Source organism: Drosophila sulfurigaster, chromosome 2R, assembly GCF_023558435.1.
Source record: "Drosophila sulfurigaster albostrigata strain 15112-1811.04 chromosome 2R, ASM2355843v2, whole genome shotgun sequence".
Classification (NCBI taxonomy): domain Eukaryota; kingdom Metazoa; phylum Arthropoda; class Insecta; order Diptera; family Drosophilidae; genus Drosophila; species Drosophila sulfurigaster.
The window spans coordinates 17457439-17484213 of NC_084882.1; the positions used below are offsets into that span (position 1 = coordinate 17457439).

General features: G+C 38.9%; 3 protein-coding genes and 2 non-coding genes across 7 annotated transcripts; 3 read left to right on the plus strand and 2 right to left on the minus strand.

Annotated features, from left to right (window-relative positions):
- The first annotated feature begins 5523 nt into the window (after positions 1-5523).
- On the plus strand, positions 5524-5595 carry Trnat-cgu (transfer RNA threonine (anticodon CGU)). Its single transcript has one exon. It is a non-coding gene; the product is annotated as a tRNA-Thr (tRNA).
- A 295-nt stretch (positions 5596-5890) lies between these two features.
- Positions 5891-5962, plus strand: Trnat-cgu (transfer RNA threonine (anticodon CGU)). The gene has a single exon. It is a non-coding gene; the product is annotated as a tRNA-Thr (tRNA).
- Positions 5963-9387: 3425 nt separating this feature from the next.
- On the minus strand, positions 9388-12583 carry LOC133837188 (BTB/POZ domain-containing protein KCTD12). Its single transcript, XM_062267865.1, has 2 exons — positions 10791-12583; positions 9388-10715 (listed from the first exon to the last, which is right to left on the minus strand). The coding sequence occupies exon 1, from the start codon at positions 12224-12226 to the stop codon at positions 11534-11536; it is 693 nt and encodes a 230-aa protein (XP_062123849.1). The 5' UTR covers positions 12227-12583; the 3' UTR covers positions 9388-10715; positions 10791-11533.
- Positions 12584-14158: 1575 nt separating this feature from the next.
- Positions 14159-14667, minus strand: LOC133836926 (uncharacterized). The gene is made up of 2 exons (XM_062267536.1): positions 14509-14667; positions 14159-14444 (listed from the first exon to the last, which is right to left on the minus strand). The coding sequence occupies exon 2, from the start codon at positions 14436-14438 to the stop codon at positions 14280-14282; it is 159 nt and encodes a 52-aa protein (XP_062123520.1). The 5' UTR covers positions 14439-14444; positions 14509-14667; the 3' UTR covers positions 14159-14279.
- Positions 14668-19793: 5126 nt separating this feature from the next.
- On the plus strand, positions 19794-26365 carry LOC133838605 (glutamate receptor ionotropic, kainate 2). Of its 3 annotated transcripts, XM_062269758.1 has the most exons (14): positions 19797-19897; positions 19968-20113; positions 20925-21088; positions 21200-21806; positions 22014-22171; positions 22248-22469; positions 22554-22760; positions 23906-23990; positions 24113-24389; positions 24448-24649; positions 24704-24926; positions 24983-25098; positions 25184-25333; positions 26010-26365. In XM_062269758.1, the coding sequence occupies exons 2-14, from the start codon at positions 20011-20013 to the stop codon at positions 26229-26231; spliced, it is 2736 nt and encodes a 911-aa protein (XP_062125742.1). In that variant the 5' UTR covers positions 19797-19897; positions 19968-20010; the 3' UTR covers positions 26232-26365. The 3 variants fall into 3 exon arrangements, with proteins under 3 accessions (XP_062125741.1, XP_062125743.1, XP_062125742.1); XM_062269757.1 differs by having other exon boundaries at positions 19794-20113; XM_062269759.1 differs by lacking the exon at positions 25184-25333 and adding an exon at positions 25506-25652 and having other exon boundaries at positions 19795-20113.
- Positions 26366-26775: the final 410 nt, after the last annotated feature.

A 26775-nucleotide genomic window follows, 5' to 3' on the forward strand; every position in this document is an offset into this window, starting at 1 on the left:
ACTGAAAGGTTTTGCTGTCAGCTGCAAAGCTAGATTTACATGCATAAGTAATATATTAACTGTTTGGAATACGTTTTAAAAGTCTTATCTAGCTAACCCCTTGAAATAAATTGTTTTTAAATTTATTTCTTACCTGCAATAATATTTTCTAAATTTCAATCTTTTTTTGTTCTTCATATTTTGTGTCTTACATGAAATTATTAAATTTCTAATACTTATTCTTTCTTATTTATTTCAGTTGTAATTTCCCAATGAAACAGTAATTTTCTAAATTCTTTTCTTTCTTTTTTCTAAATGATTGAATATTTAAGAGGATTTGCGTCTCGTTCATTCAGTTGCAGCTATTGTTTAAGTCTCATTTGAAGCTTGCGGCAGGAAATTGTGTGTCAATGAAATGTCCGCTCTAAAGTGCTTTGCGTATACGTAACTTGTATGAGAAAGTATGGTAAATGTCTCTCAATAAGCATTGATAAATTTATAATGAAGTTGCGCGTAATGAAGGACAATCAATTATTGTCCTGTTCCGCGCATGTGTGTGTGTGCTCTACGAGTGTGTGTGTGCGTGAGAGCGTGTCGCTTGCAGCTAATCGAATTTATTAGAACTGCCATTTGTTATCAAGCTAACAAAGTGCAGAGGGCCTCTAAGAGCTGCTGCTGTTGCTGCTGTCCTTCGATAGCCAACAATAGGTTCCACGTAATGACTTTGTGTGTATGCATGTGTGTGTGTGTGTGTGTGAATGGATTAACAGAAGCATAGTGAACTGGCAGCGACGTCCACATCGATGGCAATATTTATGACTATGTCCTTGCGGCATTTGTCAGTGCCTGGCAAACACACATCACACACACATATATATATGGCGAAGCCAGCTCACAGGATAACCACATGCCACTTACCGTTATCCTTATCATGCTCATCATCATTGTCGTTATTACACGAAATACCAACGTATATCAATAATTCACCAAGCATTTCATTAAAGTCGCATCTGCATAAATTAAAGAACTTTAAAAGGTCGAAAGCAGCCGCAAATTGACAGACTGCTTTATTTATCGGATACATATACATATATGTATATAGACATATGTATATGTATATAGATCAGCCGCAAATTGAGGCACACATCCAGTGTGCCACACTGACACACACAAAGTAGACAATGGAGGCGTCCTTTTATTTGCGAGGCGTCCATGCTCGTACTCATGTCCTGTCACATGTGGGTGTGTCGCTGTCTCCTTGTGGCCATGTCCCTATGTCTCTGTGTGTGTGTGTGTGTGAACGCTTTGTGTGGCCAGCCTGTTGTGTGTGTGCTTTGTGCTTTTTTCGCCACTCACTTGTTGGACAGACTACACACAAAAAAAAAAGCGGGAGAAGAAAGAAAAGCGAGAGAAAAAACAAGTGGAAACAGAGCAGGTAATTTCATTATTCAAATGCAGAAACACATATGAATATAGGTATTCACTCACATCGAATGAAAGCCGTCCTGACAGACAGACATCCTGACTGCTCAACTGACTGACTGAGTGACTTTTGCTGACCAGTTTGAAGCGTGCCTACTCATCATTTGTTTTTTTTTTTTTTGCTTTTTGTCATTGTCATATCTGATGAATGCGAATACAAACATGAGTAGTCGTAATAAATTTATTGCTGCATTCATTACGTCCTTCCTTTCGTCGTTGTCGACAACACGCTTATTTGTTGGTCTCGCTCTCGCTTTCGTTCTGTCTCTTTCCCTTTCTGCTTTTTGCAGTCGCACAAACGCCCTTTGCGCCTCTTTGTTGCAACAAAGGAAAGCCGCTTACTGTTAAAGACAAAAGGCAAAGCCACTCAGTCGACTTTTTGTGACTAGTTGGCATTGTTTCATTTAGTCCTCTTCCGCATCTATTTACTCGTAGTTGCAAACGCTCACACAGCATACGATTTCCAACTATATTCTAGAGCTTAGTCCTTTTTGTTTTGGAATTCGTTTATCCCTTTTTGGGGACCAAAAATTATGCAATTGGCTTTATTTTGCATTCAGTTTAATTTCTTGTCAAAATAAGTTATCACGATTTAAATTGTTTGTATACAATAATCTAACCTTTCATTCCTTTTCGAAAGTTTTCTCGTAATTATCTAAAATATACATTTACTTTATTTTTTGTGATTGATTCAATTATCTGAAGTTTATTTATTTTGTAAGAAAGGTAAAATTCGATTATTTATTAAGTATCCGATGATACAATTCTGTCGTGGTTTATACATATAACAATTTATGAAAGGCATCCATATATCACAGATAGAAAAAAGAACATCAAAATTTGTTATATATTTCTATTTTTTTTCATTCCCTTAATATAATAAAGTGAAACAAACAGTATTTCATAAAGTTTAGTGCTTTGTTTCTTTATCATTTTCTTATACATTTTATACTTATCTTATACATTATTCTCTTTATATTATACATTCACGAAAGTTTATAATTAAAAAAAATTATTTTCAGCCAAAAAATGTGTTATATCTAATTAATGACTTTGTTGCCACAGCATCAGGTCAACTCAGACTCTGAGCTGTCTTCTTATTTCGTTTTCGTTTTAGGTTTTTATACCCGCTACCCTTAGGGTAGAAGGGTATTATAACTTTGAGCCGGCAGAAAATGTATGTAACAGGTAGAACGCGGCATCTCCAACCCTATAAAGTATATATATTCTTGATCAGCGTCAACAGCCGAGACGATCTAGCCATGTCCGTCTGTCCGTATAAAACACTGGAGACACTCAGAGACTATACAAGTTAGAGCTATAATTTTTTTTCGACAGCATTTGTTATGTTTGCACGCAGATCAAGTTTGTTTCAGATTTTTGCCACGCCCACTTCAGCCACCGCAAATCAAAAAAATCGAATAACAAGCGTGATTTTAAAGCAAGAATTTTGGTATATACAATAATTACTATATTGGTTATGATTCCTGAAAATTTGGTTGCGATCAGATAAAAATTGTCGAAGTTATTAAAGAAATACGTTTGTATGGGCAAAAACGGCTACTTACTAGGGCTCTTAGTTGCTTTGGCCGACAATCTGGTATATTGTGCCGTCTAAGGTATATTTTGAATGCGGTACTATACCAATATACTAAATATACCATTTGGTATATTTTTTTTTTAGCATTTTTGCAGTATATTTGATATATATTATTTAGAACAATACCGCAAAATATATTGCTTTTATTTAAAATGGGTAGCGGGAATCTCACAGTCGAGTACACTCGACTGTAGCTTTCTTACTTGTTTTTAAATAAAATTTAGTTTAATGGGAAACAAAATATAGAAAATAAATGCAAAATGTCGATTCCGAATCATAGACAATCATTGTTTATGAGAAGTCATTAGGAAAATAGCCATTTATTTTCTCGTTGGTACTAAGTTATAAATTATAAACACCCATGCCTTCTTGTCTCCTTTGAAAATGAATAGCTTTATATATTCTAAGTATAAATCAAATATGAAATTAACACATAACTATTTGTAATGTATTGAATGAGTGGCTTGCATTTAAATGAATTTGTTAATTCGCTGGAAACATCCTTATTGAATCTAGGCTCAACCCTGACACAGTTGTGAATGCGTCCTGCGACCATCTGACTAATCCGCTTTGGTCTATTAATTTCGAAATTGAATGCTTCATTCATTATGTTAATTTTGTTAATCTGTGTGAATGCCACAGCCGATTATCAAATTGCTATTCGCGCCTCATCAAGCATCAGTCATTCATTATTAACGCCACTTCAATCACTCGCTGTCTCTTTCACTTTCTATGTCACTCTCCCTCTTCTCCCATGTGGTTAAATGATTTGCATGTTAAATAAATATATCATGCAAAAGTGTTTAGATTGCCTAACTTTAGTCGGAAATAGGACAATTTAATGTGTTCTTAATTGCAGATAAATAAGTGAATAAAACAAAATATCTAGATGAGGCATTTATTGGTTTTCTCTCGCTTTTTAAGAATACCGCAAATGGCCACAATAAACAAGTAAATGAACTTTTCTTTATTTTTGTGCTGTTGTTAGTTTTTCATTCCTCGCATGTAATGAAGTGTGAAAGGGAGGAACTGCGATAAGTGAACTTGATATAGGCTCTCCCAGCTGCTGCTCTTGGGTTTTTCCAACTATGCCTCATGTGTAGCATAAATTCCTCGGCTCGCCTTGTACTCATTTATCAGTCAGTTTTTTTCGTGTGTACATGCATGTGTATGTGTATGTGTGTGTGTGTTTAGGGGGGGAGGAAGTTAAGGAAAAATCAATGGGCATGAAGTTGAGAGAGGGACTAAAATGGATGGGATTTGATGTGCTGTGCACTAGCGTGTAATTAGTGCTGTCATAAAATGTTTTATATCGCATCTTAAAATGGACGCGTGGAAGTCCTTAACGAGTGCTTTGCATGAAAAATTCAAATCACTTGATTAGTGGCAATTAATTTGCTTGTATCCAGTGCGTAAATCCCACCGAAAAAGAAAGCCCCAATGTGGTATGTAACATATGTTTGACATATATAGTATATATAGAGTATATATTGCACTTCACTTCCATCGCCTTTTGTATCTCTATCTCTCTCCCTCTCTCTCTCCTTCACCTATGCGCGCTGTGAACATGTCTGATTTTGGCTTATGGGAATAGTTATGGCGGGTGTTAATGGCTCGTTTGCGTGTTTGTAGTTGTTGCCAGTTGGCTTGTTGGCTGTTTGGCTTGTTCGCTGCACGTTCAATTTGTAGCTAATAGAATTGTCACTCAGATATCTCACACATCTGTTTGTTGGGCGTTTTACTGGCCCACATCGCTGGTTTGCCATCATTCATGGCCCTCAAACAATTGCGTTGTCTGACAACTGAATTTGTCATGGTGCTAAACTAGAAACAAAGCCAAGGCCAACACAAAAGCCAGTGTGTGTGCCGCAACTTAGAAAGAGAGAGTCGAAGAGAGAGTGAGAGAGTCAGCGATGTTAGTGTATAAGGGACTTGGGAAAATTTGCACAGCTATAGAGGGCTATTTTCAGCTCTCTACAGCCAGAAAACGTTGCAAACAAAAAAAAAAGAAACATGTAATATAACCTTTAATTAACTATTTGCTAATTGCATGCAATTAGTGTTAATCATTATCATTTATCTTATCAGCGCAACAATTTCACTTTGTCAAACGTAAAATATTGCCATATTTTTCACTTATTGTTTTTCATATTTTTTTTTCGTTCCTCCACAAATATTTATGTGTGCACATATTTCAGTGTGTGAGTGCGTGTGTGTGTGTGTCTGTTGTTGTATTTGTTTTCACGCACGTAAATATGTGGGTATATATCTACTCTTACTTCCTCGTTCAACTAAATCTCCAGCAATGCGCACGCCCATCTCTCCACAATTCGTTTAACTGACGACTCTTCCTCTCTCATTCGCACGCTCACGCATTCACTCACTCTCTGCATAAATGTATTGAAAGTAGTGTCGCTCAGCGACTGGTTTTGTATATGGCATTGGGCAGCGCTCAGCACAACGCCTCTTTAGCTCAGTGGTAGAGCGTTGGTCTCGTAAACCAAAGGCCGTGAGTTCAACCCTCACAGGAGGCAGTTACTTTGAAAACATTTTTTAAAAAATATTTATTAAATTTAGCGTTTTTTAATGTTTATTAGTAAAAGATCTCATGTTAGATGCTAATATTGTAATTATTCCTGCTACTTATCAGTTTTTTTTAGTCTACATATGAGAAAGATAAGGAATTTAATTTTTGCCGCTGCGCATGCCATTTCTCTACGATACGGATGCGTTGCGATCTTTTCCAATGTTATGTTTTTATCTTTCATTCGCATTTCAGTTTTTATGACGCGTAGTTTGTGTACGTCATTTGGCAGCGCTCTTCGCAGCGCCTCTTTAGCTCAGTGGTAGAGCGTTGGTCTCGTAAACCAAAGGCCGTGAGTTCAACCCTCACAGGAGGCAGCGTTCGAAGTTGAGACTTTTTTATTTAAAGTTCTTTTTTGTTTTCTTTCAGAATGGTTTTTTAATGTTAACAGCTATTATTGTTGTTTGTTTGTTATCGATTATGGTCGGCACTTTGCACTGCATGTGCTTTCGATTATTGGGATTACCATAATAATCAGATTATGAGCTGTTTTTTCTTTCACCTTTAAGCAGTAAAAAATATATTTGATGGGGGCAGGCAAATTGTGTCGAGGGCATAAATAGTTCGAGCGCGCTATTATTTTTCTCAACTGTTTTTTTTATGACCAACTCACACCAACACATAGAGCACAAACATTGTGTAGATGTGAAGCACGTTTAGGTCTTTAAAACTAACGGCAAATAAGAGTTGTAAATAGGGTTTCGGACGGCACGAGTAAGGAGCAGGAATATGGTAAGTGATGCGGGCGCCTGCCTCGTAAAACCAAATAAGTCTGACCAATGCTTGCGAATGTGCGTATGTGAATGTGTGTGTGTGTGTGTGTGAGTGTGAGTGCGTGCGTAACACGCACAATGATTATGTGCATATGTATTACTCGACATTTGTTTGTGCATACACTTGTGAGTGTATGTGTTTGGGGTTGAAATTAACGCAAATGTTTGTGACGCTATTAAAAGGAGGAAATAAAAATAAATTCAAGCATGCGAATGAATCAGTAAAAACAGCTTTACCTTTAATATGCCACATGGGGCAACCGGCAGAAGAGAGCTCCAAGGACAATGGCAACAACAGAACAGAAGTTGTGTCACATCGCTCGTTGTTAATTAATCTATTGTGGAAAAAACGGGGCTTCGCCAGCCTTTCATCGCAACTCTGTTCATTTTTTTTTTGGCGGTTGCACAAAAAACCGCGCAGCTCCACAAAAAGTGGCAAAGCCAACGAACTGCGCTTCAAATGGGGTTAATTTCTGTATCCATTGAACAGGCTGCAAGTGGATTAGCTCGCTTTTGAAACGCACTTGAAATTCATATGCGAAATTTGATTTAATTTTAAAGCTTTATACAAGCAGGTCTCTACACGTTGTGCGTGCGTGCTCTAGACTTTATTAATTAAAAGGTTTTTAATCGCAATTAATGCGGGGCCAAATTAGGTAAGAAAGTCGACCAGCTCGAAAGTCTCATCGCATAAGGGGACATAATGAGGTGTCGCATCACCCTCTGCAGAAAAAGGGTTAACAACATTAAGCCAGTTTTGCCAAATGAAATGACATCAATTTAAAGGCATCTTTTCTGTGGCACCACGACCTAGACACAATTTTGTGAATTTATGAATTAATAAGCCAGCTGATGTTGCCGAGCCTTGTGCTCGGCATTAGCTTGCCACAAGCTGTAACTTGGCTTCTCTGGCCCTCTGGCTGAAACTAATTGAAGGTGACAGTGTGACTGACGCTGTGCGAAACATCATTCGTACCTCTCGCGTCTCTCCTCTTGTGTCTCCCCTCATAATGATGACAGCAGAGGCTGACGAAATCCATGACAAGATGAGAGGAGGTTGGTGGGAAAGGAAACTCATCAACTGCGTTCTCTGGGTCCAAATCAAATCAAGGTAATTTAGCGTAAAAGACAAAAAGCCATCATTTCATTTTAAGACTAACCTACTCCTTGGCCACGTATTTGGCTCTCACTTTCTTAACGCGCCAGCTGCCAGTAATTTATATGCGTATCTCTAGATATTTTCTTTACTTGTTTTTTCCTTCCCATTTCTTTCGTTATTTTTATTTTTTGCCTCCACATCGCGAGAGCTTTGCACTTTGCATATTGTGTGTGTGCGTGTGTTTGCTGACGTCGTCTGGTCTTATAGTCAATATAAACAGGGACCAAAAAAAGTACGTGAGACGCCTCAGGTTGTTGCTTAGTATGCAGGTGATGAACGCGGCCACGCCCACTTTTGGGACACGGACGGGTTCGCCTATCTATGCTATACGCATTTTGGTACCCTTCAGTTTCCTGATTTTCAGACGCTGCACTTTCTCGCTGTGTAGCCCATTTGGCTTTGGCTTTTCTTTGAAGCATACTTCAACACGCATACACACACACAATCACACACAAACACACACACATATACATTGAGAGAAGAAAGCATTTGCCTTTTCTCGTTTAATTTCAACATTTTTGTACTCGTCGCCATCTGAGTTGAGTCGAGTTGAGTCGAGCAGGGCGCGTGCCGAAAGGACTTCAAGTGAGCCCTTTGTTTCATACCCAGCTCCCTCTTTCTCCCCTCTTCACCCTCCCTATGTTTGTATGTGAGAGTAAATGATTGTTGCCTGCGTTGAATTTAAACAAACGCAGAATTGTTGTCGCCTCTCTCAAAGGTCGCCATTCATCTGCCGCTTGTCGACTGCCTTTTGAGTTATTTAAATATTTTTGTCTCTTTCTGTTATTTTTTTTTTTTGCGAGGCATTTGCCTGCCACCGATATTGTATGTGTGTATGTGTGTGTGTGTGGCATGCACCTTTCGAGAGAATATTGGCGAATGTATTATTAATGCATTTAGGGCCTCTTTAAACATTGCCATTCACTCAATTTTAATGAGAACCACGCGATGCGTCTCGTCTACCTTTCGTTCCATCTCTCAGTTCATAAATTTTATTGCCTCAATCAACGTCAGAGTGTTTGTGTGTTTGTATGTGGGCGATACTGTGACAATTCAATGAATAAATAAATGAAACGAAATGAAATGTCATAAATATCTAATTAGAAGCTGATAATGTTGAACGTTGAACGCTGAACGTTGAATGAATGCGACCGACGGATGTCAGTTTCACTTACACATTCACTCAACTTAATGAGCCCAAGCTGCCCCTCTCTCTTTCTCTCTCTATCTCTGTCTCTTTCATACCATACCATTTAGCCATCCCTTTGCTCTTGACTTACTCGGCCTTGTTCGGAGGCTACAAGAACATTTAAAACTTTTCCAATAAACCTCATTTTCTGTTTTTTTTTTTGGGCGGAAAATGAAACCTGAAGTACTGAAAACTTTAACATGCTCGAACTTGTAGTCGTAGGTGCGGCTTCGAGTACCCGTTGACCATTCATAAAACTTTCGTTTTATATTCATAGTTGCTTTATTATTATTTTTATTCGTATTTGTTTTTTTTTTTTACATAGATTCCATTTTGTCGCACTTCATCTACAATGCGATTGTAATAAGTTTACTTCATTTTTGTTTCTGTTAGGTAAAAGTTAATTTCGTTTTTTTTTTCGAGTTTATTCATAAATCATTTATTGAATAATTTCATTTGCTTCGCTTGCTGCACATTTGCATTACGAGTAATTCTAAACATTTATAGATACTTCAATATCGACAATTGGTTTAAATATATATATATTATATTTGTATTTTGCTTTTATAATATTAATATTTTCTGTTTTTTTGTTTTGTTTTCTTTTTATTTTGTATATAAGTATATATGTATATGAATACGCGCTAGATTTGTTCAAACGTAAACTAGTATATATACTCGTTAGTGGGGCCAGCTATCGTCGATACTATAATCGTATTCCCAAATTTCCCAAAAATTTCTGCTAATATAATATACATAGTACAGAGTACACACACACACACAGAGATACGAGTGTGTGTGTGTGTGACTTTCGTATTATACAATTATCGTTTCATATCATTTCATTTGCTTTTGATCGCATGACACACAGACACATTTATACATAGTTAAGTAAATACTCGTATTTATTTATGTTTTATGTTTTTGTGCCAATGAAAAAGCCATAAACAATACGACCTCAACTTTATGCTGTTTGATCTCAAAAAGGCTTTGACATATGTTCTCACTAAAGTCGATACATTGATTGATTTGCTAAATACGAGCAGAGGCCTCAATTATGGCTTAGACATTTTTTGTTCAATTTTTTTTTGTTTTTATTTTTTTGTTCATAGAGTTCAGCAAATTTTTGGTATGTTTTGTGTAGTACATTTAATGGAAGTTTTTTTAAGTTTTATATTTTGGCAAATACACTTTCAGTTGAGTCCGAAGCTGTATGGAAAAGAGTTGCAAATCAAGTTTTTACTATGTGGCACTTACAGATACTTTGACAAGTTTTTTTATTGTTTCAAACTAACACTCGAAATTCTATATATTAACATATAACAATCGTGACAAGTAAAGCTTCCAAGCTAATTCTATTGTATCAGCGTTTAAATGGATAAATTATAAACTAGATACAAATGCAGAAAACATTAAAGAGTATTAATTACTTGCTTCAAAGTATTCGCGCTTAATTCACACACAATTCCATTGCAATCTTTGGCCATCTGTCAGTTTGTTTGGTTTCTGTTTTGATGTAAAATTTATCGCGCCACACTTTAGTTTACATTTACAGCAACAGCTATAGATACAGATACAATACAGCTTCAGCTACAGATAGATATGCTCATTGACAGCATCATTTGCGAGACATTTGGATGACAGTTTTCCCTCACCCTCGATGCTTTTGTTCGATATTGAAAAGGAAAACCATATTTTGTATTTGTGCATATTGATTCAATCGCTGTGTGTGTATGTGTGTAAACTAAATATTGTATGTTTGCTTATTTTTTATTGGCTGCGTTTATGGCAAACTTTCATGGGTTTCCTTTGGGTGCCAGATGTTTTCACAGTGTGTGTTTTCCAAATATAAGTAGTATTCCTTTCATTTCTGTTTTCTTTTTGTTTTTGTTTTTTATTATTTTCCTTTATTTATTTATCTGCATTGCATTGTTATTGCTCTTGTTGTACTATGAGAGGGAGATTTTTGAATAACAACTATTGTGTAATCGGATTGGCTAGTAATAATTACGATATTCAAATACCTTTATCCATTGTTAGTAATTCGTTTTTAAGTATCCTACAAAGCAAGATATTTCTTCATATAAGTATACTCGTATTTTTCTTTTTACCTGGCGGAGACTTTATTAGTAAATATTTTATTTGTTTGTTCAATCTATTTGCTCAAGAAGTGACCCGTATTTTAAATAGTTCATTGTGATAGCTTACAGCTGCCCTACTTCTATGTATATTGTTTAGAAATTTATTGCTAAATCTTGTTTATACTTGAAATTGTGATTTACTATTTTCATCATTTTCAAATAGAATTTCAAAGTTTTCGCTTTTCATCGCGTGAATGAATCAGCCAGAGTTTATAGTCGAATAAATTGCATTAGATTATTTGAGTTTCAAGAGAGAGAGTTATTGACAGGTAAATGAAACAAATTTGCTCAATTTCTTACTGGGATTGTTGTTAGATACATAAATTGTACATTTGAAATGTTCCCATTTGGAATACTTATAAAGGTGGGCTTAAATCATCAAGTGGCGAGATTATGTTTTCTTTTGTTGTTTACTCAGTTCCGATTTTGAATAATGGAATTTACTTAAGAAGAATATCTTTAGCTACTTTTCCCCTTCCCCTTCGAATTTGACGATATGCTAGGAAGAGTATTCATATTTCTCTATGATATTTTTTGTAGTGTGTTGGTTTCTCATTTACGTTTTTCCATTTGTTATCACAAACATAAGCAGATCGGGAAGCAGGTGTGGGGGTATCGAACTTTACTTAATCCCGTATGAAGACAAACTCATTGTAATGATTCCAGCGATTCTCTTCCGTGTCCACGCCCGGCTTTGGCTCGGCCGCGGATCCCGCAGTGCCAGATCCACAGCTGCCTGCCATGCGATAACCATGATCGTGCAGATTGTCAAAGGCCTGCTCGATGAAGCAATGCTTGAGGAAGAAGCGCGACGTATAGCGATCGGGACCACCATGATCCGGGTCCCGGGACTCGTTCAGCGTATCGCCAAAGACCTCGCGACACTGGGCCACACGACCGCACACAAGAATCCTCGACAGCTTGCGGAACTTGACATCAGCCAGGCCGTCCTTGCCGAACTGGAAGCTGCCGCGATAGCCAATCGTGATGCAGCCCGGCGGTCGAGCGTCTCTGTCGCCGCGTATGCAGTCGAGCATCGCCGTGAGTTTAAAGTGCTCGGCCTCGCGCTGAAGACGCTGACGTTCGCGGAAACCCTCGGGCAGCTGGAGAGCTTTGTCCCGCAGAAAGTCGAGTATGTAGCGGAAGAGGACACCATCACGGTCCAGAAAATAACGGCCTTTGCTGTCCTTGGCTAGGGTGTCGCGACCCTCGGGGCCAGCAAACAGTTCGTGCAGCAGCGTCGACTTGTCCTGCAGCAGAGTATTCAGCGTCGTTGTGTAGTGAACGCCGCCAACGTTGAGCTCCACAATCTCAGGCATCTCTATTCTGTTCTGTTTTGTTCTGTTCTGTTCTCAATGCTTTGCACTTTCCTTCCTCAATAGACACACACTTGTCTTGTCACACTGATTACAGATGCCAGTGTTTAGCCTTAGGCTTCCTGCGCTCACGTGGCACACAGAGACACAACAAGACGCGCTTGATTGACTTGGCTTAAACACACAGATTAGCTAAATGTTGCTATTGTTGTGGTCGAAGTGGTTGTTGCACGCTTTATGAATCGCGATTTTGTTATCTACACCTTGATTTGGCGTTACGACCGCTTTCCTTAAATATTTTCTTTATTTTTCCGCTTTGCCCGTCCGCACTCGCTGAGCTCTCGTGTCGAACTGTGGATTCCTGGTCCTGTACTGTTGGCCATGATTCTCGCTCGCTGGTGTATTCCCCAACCAGAAAAATGTGTGTGTATGCGTTGTAGAAACTTTCACCAAACGGAGAGAGCGACGACAACACTCACAGAGAGTATCGAGAGAGCGAGGCGCAAGTTGTTGCGCACACGCTGCATTTGTGTGTTGTGTTGTGTTGTTATTGAATAATATTTTGTTTAACAAGTGGTTAAATTTTGCAATGTTTATCAATATTTCAGTCATTGGCATTAGGCACAAAACCTTGACTTCCCCCTGCTCAATCAATACACAAGGCCTCTGCGTCATTTGTTGCATTCGCAAGAAAATAATACGCATACGCACTGTGTGCCACAATCACAACATGCTGCTGCCACTGCTGCTGTCTTATCGCATTCGCCTTATCAATGTCACTCAAGAGACGACGCGAGAGAAGTGTAGCGACTGCTCACCAGCATTCTTTTTGTTTTTTTTTTTTTGGGGGGCCAACAGGCGCTGACAATTTGACACCTTGGCACTGACATTTACCCCATTTTGGCCCATTTCCCCATTTGGCCATGGCCCCGGGACAGCAAACGTGCCTCGCACGGCTAAACGCAACTGGTTGGCCAAACTCATTCACTCATACCCTCTGCACTCCGCCCTTCGCCCTCCGCAACACAACAAAATTCAATGCTCCACTCGTTGGCTGGCTGCCAAGTGTGGACGGCCATGTGGACAGCTTTCGGCTGCTTACCTGTGGCAGCAACATCAGCAACAGCAACAGCAACAACAACAGCAGTAATAGTAGGCAGCAACATCTGAAGCGGGTCAAGTTAACAATTCATGTGCCTGTTGACAGACACTGAGCATTACCCTAGACCACCGCAACTACAACTCGTTCGCTGGCGTAATATTAGCCCCAGCTGGCCAGCTTAAAAATCAGCACCAACAACAGCAGACAGAGTAACAAAAACAGCAACAGCATCAGCCACAGAAGCAGCAGCAACAACGGTTGCTGCTCTTTCAGGCGGCATCATTGCGGGCAACGCTTGTTAATGCCTTGACGTAATAACTGCGTTTGTGCGTTGAACTTTACAAACATCCACCCACACACCCACAATCATAGAGATGAACAACTACAGGCACACACACACACACTTGCACTATGGGATAAAGTCTCATTTCAAATATTACTCGCTGAAACTAATGCCATTTTTATGCCAACAAATAGTTTTTTAATTTTAGTATTTCCACAGGGAAAAGAACATTTTCTATTTATTTACATGTCAAATAAAATATATAATGGACTTTTTACGCATATAATGATAATGTTGTGTAATAATAATTTAAAGGGTACGTTGGAATATTCATTTGAATCCTTCAAGAATGTTTTTAATAGCATCTTTTTAAGTTAATAACTTAACTTGAGGTAACATTTTTTATTGGAATATCTTCAAACGCTAATTAAGAAATAGTATTAAAATTATAGTAAAGAACATTACTTCAAATAAAGAAATATATATTTAGAACATTCACCATAAAAACATTACTAGAAATTTCTTTCAACTAAATAAAAATACAAAACGATACTATCAAAACACATTTATTGACTGCCTCAAATAATTTGGAAAGATGGATATTTTTACATTTCTTCCTGATAGTTTGTTACGCAATTTAGCACACAGACACATGGTAACGATCATTCGCTCTAGCAGCAACGACCTCCCCAAAATCCAGGACCGGACGGACCACACCAGCTGTTGAATGGTCCATTGAAGGGTCCAAAGCAAGGATCATAAAAGCCACTTGGAGCAGCACCGCCACACATTCCGATACAGGCGCCAGGATAGCAAGTATAACTGCACATTGTGATCTGAAAAATATAATATAATCAGTTTAATCGATTAAAAAATAAACTTAAAATTCAATATATTTACATTGTCGACGTTACATAAAATCAGGAAGAAATATTGTTTCCAAAATGTTTATTTAAGCAAAATGTGGCTTCAGGGTTGATATGAAACTAATACATAAAACTAAAGAGTTTCATGTACCAGCAGTTTTAAATTTGAATATAAAATCATAGCATGTTGTGTAATTTGAGAACTTTATTGTTTTGTAAAATTTGAATATGTTTGTACAACAAAAACCGAATTTAACTTATAATCGGAAGTATTAGCTAAGCTGTCCGTATGAACACCTAAAGTTTAGAGTCCTTAAATGATATTTTCCCAATTTTTTTCCTAACACTTGGAAGCGTACATTTAATTCTAGCTAACTTTCAAATATTTGCCCACTTATTAATACGTGCAGCTTTTATGGTGCATAGAAATCAGATGAATAACTGAAAAGCCAATAATTACCTAATTGCAGCTGTTTAATGGTTTTGGATAGTATACCAAATATATATTTGGTATATTTCAATATTCTATATTGAATGCAATGGTTTATAATTATACCAAATATACATTATGATATTTTGAGCATATTTTTGGTATACTTATATGATATATTTGAGTATAAAAGCCTAGAAGACTCAACAGAAACATGCTCAATTGTTTATGTTGATTCCGATGCAAACAACTATTATCTAAATGCTGATAAATTCATCATTCTCTCCACAGTGCACTTGCAAACGCATTTGATAATCACACATACGCACTGTTCTAATTGAAGTGAAAACTTGCGAGTCGAGAAACCATTTGCCAAAGTGCTGAAATGAAGGTTGTGTGCTATGTTAAGTGTTGGGTATGCGGAGGAGAATGCTGTGGTGCTGGCTGTGGCCTGGTTTAGTGCGTTCAACCCACCCAAACCCCTTTTTAGGTGCACGAATGTGTGTGAGTGTGCGAGTATGGCTGTGTGTGTGGTTTTCATTTGTTGTCTGACTTGTTTGCCTGCTTGCTGACTCGCTTCATTTCCGTTTCCTGCTGCTGTTGTGGCTTCTGTTGCCGCTGTTGCTGTTGCTGCTACTGCTGCTGCTGCTCATGCTACTCCTTGTGGCTGCCTCACTTCCACGTGCAGTTCGCCGTTAGCAATGTTGTCGCTTATCAGACGCCTGTTAGGCTCACGCCCCTCTAACCCTCACTCTGTGCTACTATCTCGGCTCGAGTTTGCCTCCAGCCAGCGTGGCGTTGAATTTGCGGTTTTCGGGCACACATTAAAATGGCAGCAACAATTTACGCGCCATTACGCGGCACGTTCCTGTGCATTTGAGCGAATGAGTGACAGAGAAAGAGCGAACGAACGAGAGAGGGCAAGAGGGCAAGAGGGAGAGGGGGAAATTTAAGTATTTGAGCTGCGCTGCTGCTCGCGTTCCTCTCAAAGTGGAGTTTGTTGCGCAATCGTCCTACTTGGATGCTTTTTGCCAGCCTGGAAATTGATTTTGGCTCTGGCTCTCAGTGTGCGTGTGTGTATATACATATATATGTGTGTCATTTTGTGTGTGTGTGTATATGTGTGTGTGTGCGTCATGTAGCACTTTGTTTTGACAACGCACCAAAAAGTGTGGCTAAAAGTGGCTGAAAGCTGCTCACGTGCTACCAACCACTGATTTGTTTGTTTACCTTTCGAGCATTGGCTTCTTTATCCGCCTCATTGCAAGAGGATGAGCGCAAAGCAGGTTACGTATAATTAGACAGCCACCTACACGAAAGTCAAAACACTCAAGCGCAGACACACACACACAGACACACACTAACACGGGCGTAGAAACACTTTAATCATTTTTCAAGGATAATGAACGAAAATGTAATTACTTGAAGTGGCATTCAATGCTGACACAAATGATCAAAACCCATAAATAGAAGATTAACTGCATCATTGATTCAGCTTTGATTATAAGTAAAGAACATATACTTTAACCTAGGCTACATTACTTTTGCTGAAAATAGAACATTTTTATAAGAGTGGAATATTAAAAGAAAGAAAATAAAATATACAAAATTAGTCACATAATAAGTTTGAATATGTTTCTTAGACATTGTTCAATAATTTTATTCTTTAACTTACCTACTAAATATGAATATTGATTTCTTTATTTAAAACAAATATTATATATTATATTTAAATCCGATGCCAATAAATAAAATTTCTATGTTTCTTTGAAGTTATTCTATGTTGTTATTTTTTAAATAACTTAAATTTAAGTTTTGGTTTTTTTATTACTCTTTTGGGGAGAATAAAATATAATATTATAATAATAGATTACAATTATTATTGATTCTTATTATATCAAATAAATTTAAGAACCTCTCAGTGCTAAATAATTTTTATATTAAAGCTGTTTTTAATCTGCACATAATAAATAACTAAAGACACAAGCATTTCTTAATTTTCAAATTATTGTTGAAAATTTATTGAAGCAATATAAATAAAAGCGTTCATTAAAATAATATTCTCATAATTTCAAAAATAAGAAAGACAGATTTTATTATTATTATTTATCAGTTTATTTGCTGCCAGTTCCATTCATGAAAAAGCAAAGAAATCTCAGACATTAAAAATACATTTGTTTAAATCAAACAAAAAAAAAAAAAAAATTATTAATTTGTAACAAATTGCGGGCATATATAGCTAATATCTAAAGCATTCAAAGTCAAAAACAATAGAACTGAATTGGTTTATCTACTTCGCATAAAACAAGCAATGAAATCTACCCTCTGGTTATACATTATTCAAATTATTCAAATCATGCTAATATTATACAACACGTCACAACGTTATTTATATTGACCCCTCTCCAAATTGTTTTCATTTTATATGAAATCTCATTACTTAAACGCAGTGTTGCCAGTGTGAAATTGATACAAATGATACAAATTGAATGCATAGAAAGTTGTATAAAACATATGATTTGTGTTAGAGCATTCAGCTTAGAGTTATGGTTTTCTTTGCGTTGTCACTGTGAATATTTGTTATGTCACATTACTCATTCGCACCGTTGCACAAATATCCAATGAAATATGCGAGCAGCCAAATTTTCGCCCATCACTGGGCGCCCAAAAAAGCAATCGAAATCGAATTGAAAGTCGACGCGAACGTCGATGTTGATAGACGTTGTTGTTGGTGGTGCCAGCGAGTGGAATTTTTGGTATCTCAAGGTTTACAGTTGTCAATCAAAATTTCTAGTGCAAATTGCAACGATTTTGGCCAATGTCGAAGCGCAAAGCGAAAATGCCAAAACAGCGACTGTCAACAACACAATGTCAAGCCAAGCAAATCAACAATGCCACACGCACACACCCACACAGAAAGAGAGAGAGAGAGACACAGAGAGAAAGAGAGCGAATGAGAGCGGTAGCGAGACAAGCAAATATAGATAGAGATACAAATGTAGTTGTCCTTAAATATTGACACAGCTAATGTAAGGGGAATTACAGCTGTTGGTGCAGGATGAGTTTGAAGAGAGATTGAAGAGCAGGAAGCAGCGATTAGCACACAAATACAAACACACACGCTCGCACTGGCACTCACACTCTCACATAAATATAAATGTGGGTTATTGATGCACACAGTGGTTGATGAGCATGTTGATAGCTGTCCTTTGTGTTAGTTATTAGCTTTGACCCGAGTGGACATGCAACTGGGCGTTGGATAATTGCCACAAGTTGGACAACAGGCGACTCTCAAGGATACGCGCCAAGCACTTTTGTGTGTGTGTCTGTGTGGCAATATGTTATAGCCTGAAGCATACTCAACCACACACACACCCACACACATACACACACGCACACCTACGTCGTATGTATCTTTGTGCTGTGTGTATTCTCAAGATACTCGTATTCTGACAGCCTGCACGCGCCGTTGCTCACGCGAGGAATGCAAATGTGCGACGGGCTGCTGGGCAATTTAACACCATGCAAGGCGTCCGCCGCAGGATGCAGCTGGCAGCAGGCAGCAGCAGCGTGCAGCAGGCAGAATGGCAGAATGGCATGGCAATAGATTTAATGGCGCTGCCATCTCGTACTCGGCTGCTATGTAAATAAAAGATGCATAAGTATGCAGCGAGGGGGAAGAAAGGCGGAGGCATTTCTGAATTTATCTGAAAAGAAGTGAGCGAACAAGAAAGAGAGAGACAGGAAGAGAATGCTGGACTGTTTGTTCGCATGTGTTATCGTTGTAGCTGATTTTATTTACTGCTGACAGCAACAGTTTGGCAGAGATGTTGCATGTTGCAATGGCATTGTGTGCGAAGGACATTCCCGAAAGTGCTCGTATTCGCATGTACTTATAATGTGTGTGTGTGTGTGTGCTTATGCATGTATGTTATGTGGCATTCGTTATAAAAAGCAAGAGAGACTCCTCTCTCGCCCCCGCCCTCGCCCTCGCCCATTTAAGTGGATTATTCAAAGCTTACAAAGTTGATGCCCATTATTCAGAGTGTCCCTGGTATGTATTCAAGTATATGTTGCGGATGCAACCAAAACACATTCATTCGCACTCACCACTCCATGAATAGTTTTGTCACATGAACTGTCCGTCTATAAATATAAATTCATTTCCAGGAAAATTCAGTTTTAAGCATTTGATTTTGCCACCAGCTGCGATAAATTGGCCAACAGCTTAGCTAATTAATTTCATTTCAAGTTCAAGTCGAGAGAGCTTAACAATCACAAATTCTTATCCCCAGCAGAGCAAAGTTTGCGTCCAGCTTTCGCTTAATTTGAGACACTTTGTTAAAGTTGATAAAAGTTGAACAACAATTTTCTTCTTATCAAATCCCTAAAGAGAGCTCAATAAACCTCATAAAAAATTTGAACTGGACTTATTTTAAAGCTGTGAAAATCTTAAAATTGTGTAGTGGTCTAGAATTGAAAGGCATTTAAAAGTGTTTTTTATACATCATAAATCAACAAAAACAAACGAGTAAGATTGAAATCGTTTTGATTGCGTTAAATTCTATTTAAATTTGAAAAATTCCATAGAGTAAATGTCAGAAATGTCATTTTATTTGACCAGCCGAAGGCGGCACTTTGAAAGCACATAAAAAGTTTGTAGCTGATATAAAATGAAAAGTGTTCTTTTTGTTTTAAATTTTATTTTATGACTCGTTAAAGAAATATAAAACTTAAATTGAATTCAAAATTGAATCAATTATGTGCTCGATCTTTACGGCGAATTTATTTTCAAATTTTTGTGCTGCATTGCAAATGCAATGAGATAAAAATTCGCAGAGAATCTTTCGACTTTCGACTTTCGCCATTCACATTCACAGTCGTCGCAGACACACTCATAAAAGTGCAAAGAAGCAAGACTATAAAATTAGCTCGGGGCATTAAAATTGCAAAACGCGCAAAAACTTGGCAATTAAATCGCAATAATTGCAGTGTGTGTGCTTGGGATTAATTCCAGAACTGATTAGTAATTGCATTTGATTCGCTTATTATTGCATTTGCAGTGGCAGCAGTGGCATCAACATCAGCATCAGTAAATCACCAGGGATGGGAAAAATAAGTAGATCTCACTGGGGCATCTCGTTGATTTCGCTGTGCATCGTTTTTGGTCAACTGATGGACAGCTGTCGAACGGAACGAACGAATGTGGGTGAGTTCCAGTGCACAACGGAATATTATTATGTAGACAATTTATTGGTGTACTCGGAAATGGAAATTCTTACGTAATGGAAATTTCAATTGCGCCATGCAAAATGTGCCTCGCATTGCCCGAGCTGTCTCAACCAATGTGAATATATGTGTGTACTCATGTATGTATGTGGATGCGTGGCATGTATTTTTATTCCCCACCAAATCGCATGGCAGGCCAAAAAAGAAAAACATCAACAGCGGCGAATTGGTCGGATTTGTGCGCTTCTCTGTAGACTGTGAATACGTAAACAGAATTTGCATATCAAAACAAAAAGCAAAGCACAAAAACACAACATACAAGAAAAACTATGAATAGTTGTTTTCGGCTAGCAAACTGTAATGCTTTCTATGCCCCACAAACACAAGTGAGATGGGGTATTCAAATCTCCTGCAGTCGTATGTAACAAACTGAAATGCTAAAGTAAATAAATATTAGATTGTTAGCAGCAATCAGCAATTAGTTCAGACACTAGGATTTTTAACATGCTGAGATTAAATTGAATTGTAGAATTAGAAAAGATAGCATCAATTGAAATTGCATATACCAAACATATTTACTAAATACTTGAATTTCTTTGAAATTGTTTTAATTAAAATGGTCTTCACTTTTTATGCCAACTCGTTTCTGTAAGCAAATTAATGTGAAACAACTGCTTGCAATCAACTGCTTTATTTGCACTGCTTTATACACTGCTTTTTACACTCTATGTAAATTCATCAAAATGCAATTTACAGGTCATCTCATCGTCACTTTTGCATTCATTTTGCAGGTCTCATCTATGAAAACACCAATCCGGATCTAGAGAAAATCTTTCACTTGGCCATCGACAAGGCGAACGAGGAGAATGAGGAGCTCAAGCTGCATGGCGTGGCTGTGGCGATTGAGCCGAATAATGCCTTCGAGACATCCAAGAAATTGTGCAAAATGCTGCGAGTAGGTCGACATCCCTTTCCCTTTACAAATCCTCACATCCTCACACCCAAAACCCCAATTCTTCCCACTCTCGTTTTGGCTGGCCTTGGTCATAAGCTGTGATTTTGTTAGCAAAATTTGGTAGCCGTATTTGGACCAAGCACGAATTTGGCCGCACGCCATGCCATGAGCATATGCGATGCCAAGGAGCTGCCCTTTCTGGACACACGCTGGGATTTTGCGGCCCAACTGCCCACCATCAATCTACATCCGCATCCGGCGCAACTGGGCGTGGCTCTCATGGATTTGGTGAGCGCTCTGGGCTGGGAGAGTTTCACCATCATCTACGAGTCGGGCGAGTATCTGGCGACAGTTAATGATCTGCTGCAGATGTACGGCACAACGGGACCGACGATAACGCTGCGACGCTATGACCTCGATCTCAATGGCAACTATCGCAATGTGCTGCGACGTATACGCAACGCAGAGGATGACTCATTTGTGGTTGTGGGATCGATGGACACGTTGCCGGAGTTCTTTAAGCAGGCACAGCAGGTGGGATTGATGACCAGCGATTATCGATACATTATTGGTAATCTCGATTGGCATACCATGGATCTGGAACCATATCAGCATGCGGATGCCAACATCACTGGCATGCGTGTCGTCTCACCGCAAAACGAACAGGTGCTGGAGGTGGCCAAGGCGTTGTATGCGAGCGAGGAGCCTTTTCAAAATGGTAAAATAGACAAGCAGTCGCAAAGCTGAATTTCATATTCGTTGCTATTTCAATTTCACGTGTTGGCAATTTATGCAAATCCATTGTGGATTTGCATAATTGAATCTGCTTCGAAAAATGAGAAATGATGTATGCAAATGGTCCGTTGAACATTCATTTTGCTTTGCTTTTGCTTCTGCTTTTGCGTTTTCTTCGCCGCTTTGGCAGTGTCGTGTCCTGTGACCAACAGCATGGCCTTGATCTACGATGGCATTCAGCTGCTGGCCGAGACCCATAAACATATTAACTTCCGGCCCATTCAGCTGAGCTGCGCCGACGACAGCACGTGGGACAAGGGCTACACGTTCGTCAACTATATGAAGCAGGTTAGTGAAAGAGTGAGTGAGTGAGTGAGTGAAAGTAGTTGAAGTGGCTTCATAAAACATGAATATGACCCCACAGTTGACGCTCAACGGCCTCACGGGCACCATTCGGTTTGACAACGAGGGATTGCGCACAGATTTTCAGCTGGAGGTCATTGAGTTGAGTGTGTCGGGCTTGCTGCCAATTGGCCAATGGAGCACCGAGAACGGCTTCGAAATGAATCGACCTGCTGCAACGCATACACTTGAACCGGATATGCGTTCGCTGATGAACAAGAGCTTTGTGGTTGTCACGGCCATTGTGAGTATTGTTGTGCATCAAAGCATCTGTTGCCTGTTACAAGCTACACGTTCCACGTTCCACACTCTAATTTCTATGTTGCAGAGCGAACCCTATGGCATGCTCAAGGAGACGGCGGAGAAGCAGGAGGGCAATGCACAATTCGAAGGCTTCGGCATTGAATTGATTGATGAGCTGTCCAAGAAACTTGGCTTCACCTACACCTTCTATCTGCAGCCGGACAATAAATACGGCGGCCTGGATCCCAAAACGGGCGAATGGAATGGAATGCTGCGCGAGATAATAGACAATGTAAGTGTGTTCGTCTTGGGAATAGCAGCCATAAATCCAATCGAACCTCGCCCAGTGGCCATTTATATCAATGAGCTTATACTTATCCCTTGCGTATTAACGTTGCACATGATGAGCAACATCATTAACATAATTATCTCACAGCCCCGCCTTTTTTACTTGCTGTCAACTAACAAAAAAGCTTTATAACTACTTCATTCTTGGTCTCATTTTATTTTTGTGTCAGCTTTCTGTTCATAATTATGATAGTCGGGTAATAAATGAACGCAAAATGTGGCTTAAATATTCTGAATTTAGCAAAAAAGGATTTCGCGTGCTTAATCAATACATGGCAACAAAGTTGAATCTAGTTACACTACGCTACAAAATATGAGCAGAACTTTAATAATAATGTTTAATAAATTAATCTTCTATGAGCAATATGAGTTTCGTTTTGTAAAAATCGTAGTAGAGGATGATATTGTTTGATATGTGGAAGAATTACGCATGTCAATCAATAGTCTGTTATAAAGAAGATCTAAATCAGTTTACTATAAATTCTGCTAAATCATAAACATTTGCTTAAAATAAAATATAATAGAATAAAGATAGAATTGCTGCAAGTTTATTTGCTATATTTGCCTTTTTAAATAAATAATAAATAAATTACTTTACTAAAAATTTTGCTAAGCTTTTTAAAGTTGATTGCAATTTAAAGCTTCAAAATACTGCTAAAATTGTCGTATAGTCAGCAGCAGCAGCTTATTTTAAAACAATAGAAAATATAATTAAAGCCTTGCATAAATTCGTAATTCAGTTAAATGCAAATTTTGCAAAGTTATCCAATAACAATGTGCTGTGAAGCTGTGAAGCAAGCACAGAATATGAAATGCAATTGAATTTGAAAACTTGGCCACACATTAGTTGCACATATCGAGGATTATATGGTAAATAAATGATGTTCATCAATTACAAAAACATTGTTTCATCTCTGTTCATGCATATACATAATAACAACATGGCCAAAGCAATGAATAATTGAAATAATTTAAATAATGCCACTGTGCGTATACGCAATATTTGCAATGTTTGCATATAAATAGAAATATGTGTATGTGTGAGTGTGAACATTGTTTGCGAATTGTATACTTAACATTATTAATTAGCGTGCTGACATGGGCATAACCGATTTGACCATGACATCGGAACGTGAGAGCGGCGTGGACTTTACCATTCCCTTTATGAATTTGGGTAAGCATACAATCATCAATGCCAGCTGTCCTTTTATTCTAGTATGTTATACAAGTAGTAGATGGGCACATTAGCACGCGTGACTTAGCATTTTCCATTGCAATTTTTTGGGGGCATTTCAGGCATCGCAATATTGTTTCGCAAACCGATGAAGGAGCCACCCAAGCTATTCTCGTTCATGTCCCCATTCTCGGGCGAAGTTTGGCTCTGGCTGGGTCTGGCCTACATGGGCGTATCCATCAGCATGTTTATACTGGGACGTTTATCGCCAGCGGAATGGGATAATCCATATCCGTGCATTGAAGAGCCCACCGAACTGGAGAATCAATTTAGCTTTGCCAATTGCCTCTGGTTCTCCATTGGCGCTCTGCTGCAGCAAGGCTCTGAGCTGGCACCCAAGTGCGTTCTGCCATTTGATTACACGTTTCTTTTATTATTTATGCTGCTCGCTTTTCAGGGCATTCTCAACACGCGCCGTGGCCTCTTCTTGGTGGTTCTTCACACTGATTTTGGTCTCCTCATACACCGCAAATTTGGCCGCTTTTCTCACAGTTGAATCGTTGGTGACACCCATCGAGGATGCCGATGACTTGTCACAGAACAAAGGAGGCGTCAATTATGGTGCCAAAATTGGTGGCAGCACTTTTACCTTTTTTAAAGTGAGTCGTTGGCTGACACAGAAATTACTACTAATTTAATACTGCTACTCTTAGGATGCTAAATATCCGACGTATCAAAAGATGTTTGAGTTTATGGATCAAAATCCGCAGTACATGACAAACTCAAATCAGGAGGGCGTCGATCGTGTGGAGAACAGCAACTACGCCTTTCTCATGGAGTCAACGACCATTGAGTACATCACCGAGCGACGCTGCACACTGACCCAAGTGGGCACGCTGTTGGACGAGAAGGGCTACGGCATTGCCATGCGAAAGAGTAGCTAGATCTGAAGTTGTATATACAGAACTGAAGTAGTCTCTATTGCTTTGCAGACTGGCCCTATCGCGATGTGTTGAGTCAGGCCATCTTGGAGATGCAGGAACAGGGCTTGCTTACCAAAATGAAGACCAAGTGGTGGAAGGAGAAGCGTGGCGGCGGCGCCTGTTCGGTAAGTTGTTTAAGATTTTGAGGACATCCGTATTGCGGCTGTCTCTGTAAGTGTGTGGAGTGAGTGTGTGTGTGTGTGTGCGCAGGATGCAGGCGACGAGGGTGGCGCATTGGCCCTTGAGATAAGCAATCTGGGTGGCGTCTATCTGGTGCTGGGTGTGGGCGCCTTCTTTGGCGTATTCGTATCGCTACTGGAGATGTTGCTGGGCGTCAAGGAGCGCAGCAGTGAGAACAAGGTATCAGCGCATTTAACATTTACAACAAGTTTACCTTTTTTATTTTCGCTTAAGTAGTTGGCCTGTATCCCAGAAATATACACACACACCAATACCACCATGCACACACTCTCCGTAGACTAGAGACACATTGTTGATATATTCAATCATCGTTTCCGCACAATGAGCATAGGAGGAACCCGACTCGGATGCCTCCTCATTGGGCTTTGCCAATTTAGGCGGAGTCTATCTGGTCATGTTTGTGGGCAGTTGCTTTGCCAGCGTTTATGGTCTGATTAACTGTCTGCTTTGCGTCTTGTGGACATCGCTAGAGAACAAGGTAACCAAGGATGAGCTCTCACTCACTCACTATCTATGAATACGTGCGTGTATTAACAGCAACCCAGATGTAGATGGGAATGTGTCTGTGTGTGACTAAAAATGGCCATGCTAAAGGTCGACTGTAACTTAAATAAACAAACTCCCACAATACGACATGCGGGGTCAGTCAAATGAGCTGAGCGCTAACTAAAGTTCATCAAGTTCAACACGTTCATGTCCTAACTGAAACTCTAGAGAATGGCAGCATACTACATTCGCTTTGCATGGCAGTTGATCACATTTGCATGCCTGTATCTGAATTATCCTTGACCATATACACTGCCCGTAATTCATTTGGTGTCTGCTTGCTGTCTAGGTCAACTTTAAGGACGAACTGCTGGATGAGTTGCGTTTCATAATGCAATGTTCGGGGAATACCAAGGCTGTCAAGTATCCCAAGAACTCGGGCAGCAGCTCAAGCTCATCGGGCAGTGGCGACAAGTCAAAGGAGGGCTCTTCAATGTCCGTGGACTCGCTACCCGAGGACCAATCCGTTGTCGATGTGGAGGCCGTCAAGGAGAAACGTGCCAAGAAGTAGAAGAAACCTTCACAGGAGATTTAGTACATTTAATTTAGTTCACTTTGTTATTATTTGTGTGCCCTGCTAATAAACTTGTTCGAAAGCTTTGAGCTTTTGTCAGCAAAGCTTTTGTCCAATATCCCAAAAAAGTACTTCTTTCATTGCGTATACATACGTTGGATACGAGTGCATAGCAAGCAGCTTTTGCGAGGAAAATCATATAATGCCATACGAACTATAGATGGCGCCACGCATTCAACGGAAATTTATTTCGAATCTGATGGGGAATAAATACACAAAAGGCCAAACACTTTGTATTCTTTTGAATACCAATATATTTAATAAGTTTTTCATAATATTGCTGTATCGACACACATACACAACATACACAGATGTATATTAATGTACTGTATATAGAGTGTAATTACATGCACAATATCGTTTTACTTCATTAACTTAACTTCTTTGTATAGTATATCCACTTTCCATTTCTGGTAGACACTTAGATATTGAAAAGGTAAAATTGTACGAAATGTTTCGTATTGTAGGTCTATGTAATGTA

Excerpts from the sequence above, each read along its gene's own strand:
- LOC133837188 (XM_062267865.1), bottom strand. The coding sequence starts at position 12,226 with ATGCCTGAGATTGTGGAGCTCAACGTTGGCGGCGTTCACTACACAACG.
- LOC133838605 (XM_062269757.1), top strand. The coding sequence starts at position 20,011 with ATGGGAAAAATAAGTAGATCTCACTGGGGCATCTCGTTGATTTCGCTG. Across the intron at positions 22,172-22,247 it reads TCGTCAACTATATGAAGCAG|TTGACGCTCAACGGCCTCAC; the intron begins GTTAGTGAAAGA and ends ATGACCCCACAG. Across the intron at positions 25,334-26,009 it reads AGCGCAGCAGTGAGAACAAG|GTCAACTTTAAGGACGAACT; the intron begins GTATCAGCGCAT and ends CTTGCTGTCTAG.
- LOC133836926 (XM_062267536.1), bottom strand. The coding sequence starts at position 14,438 with ATGTGCAGTTATACTTGCTATCCTGGCGCCTGTATCGGAATGTGTGGC.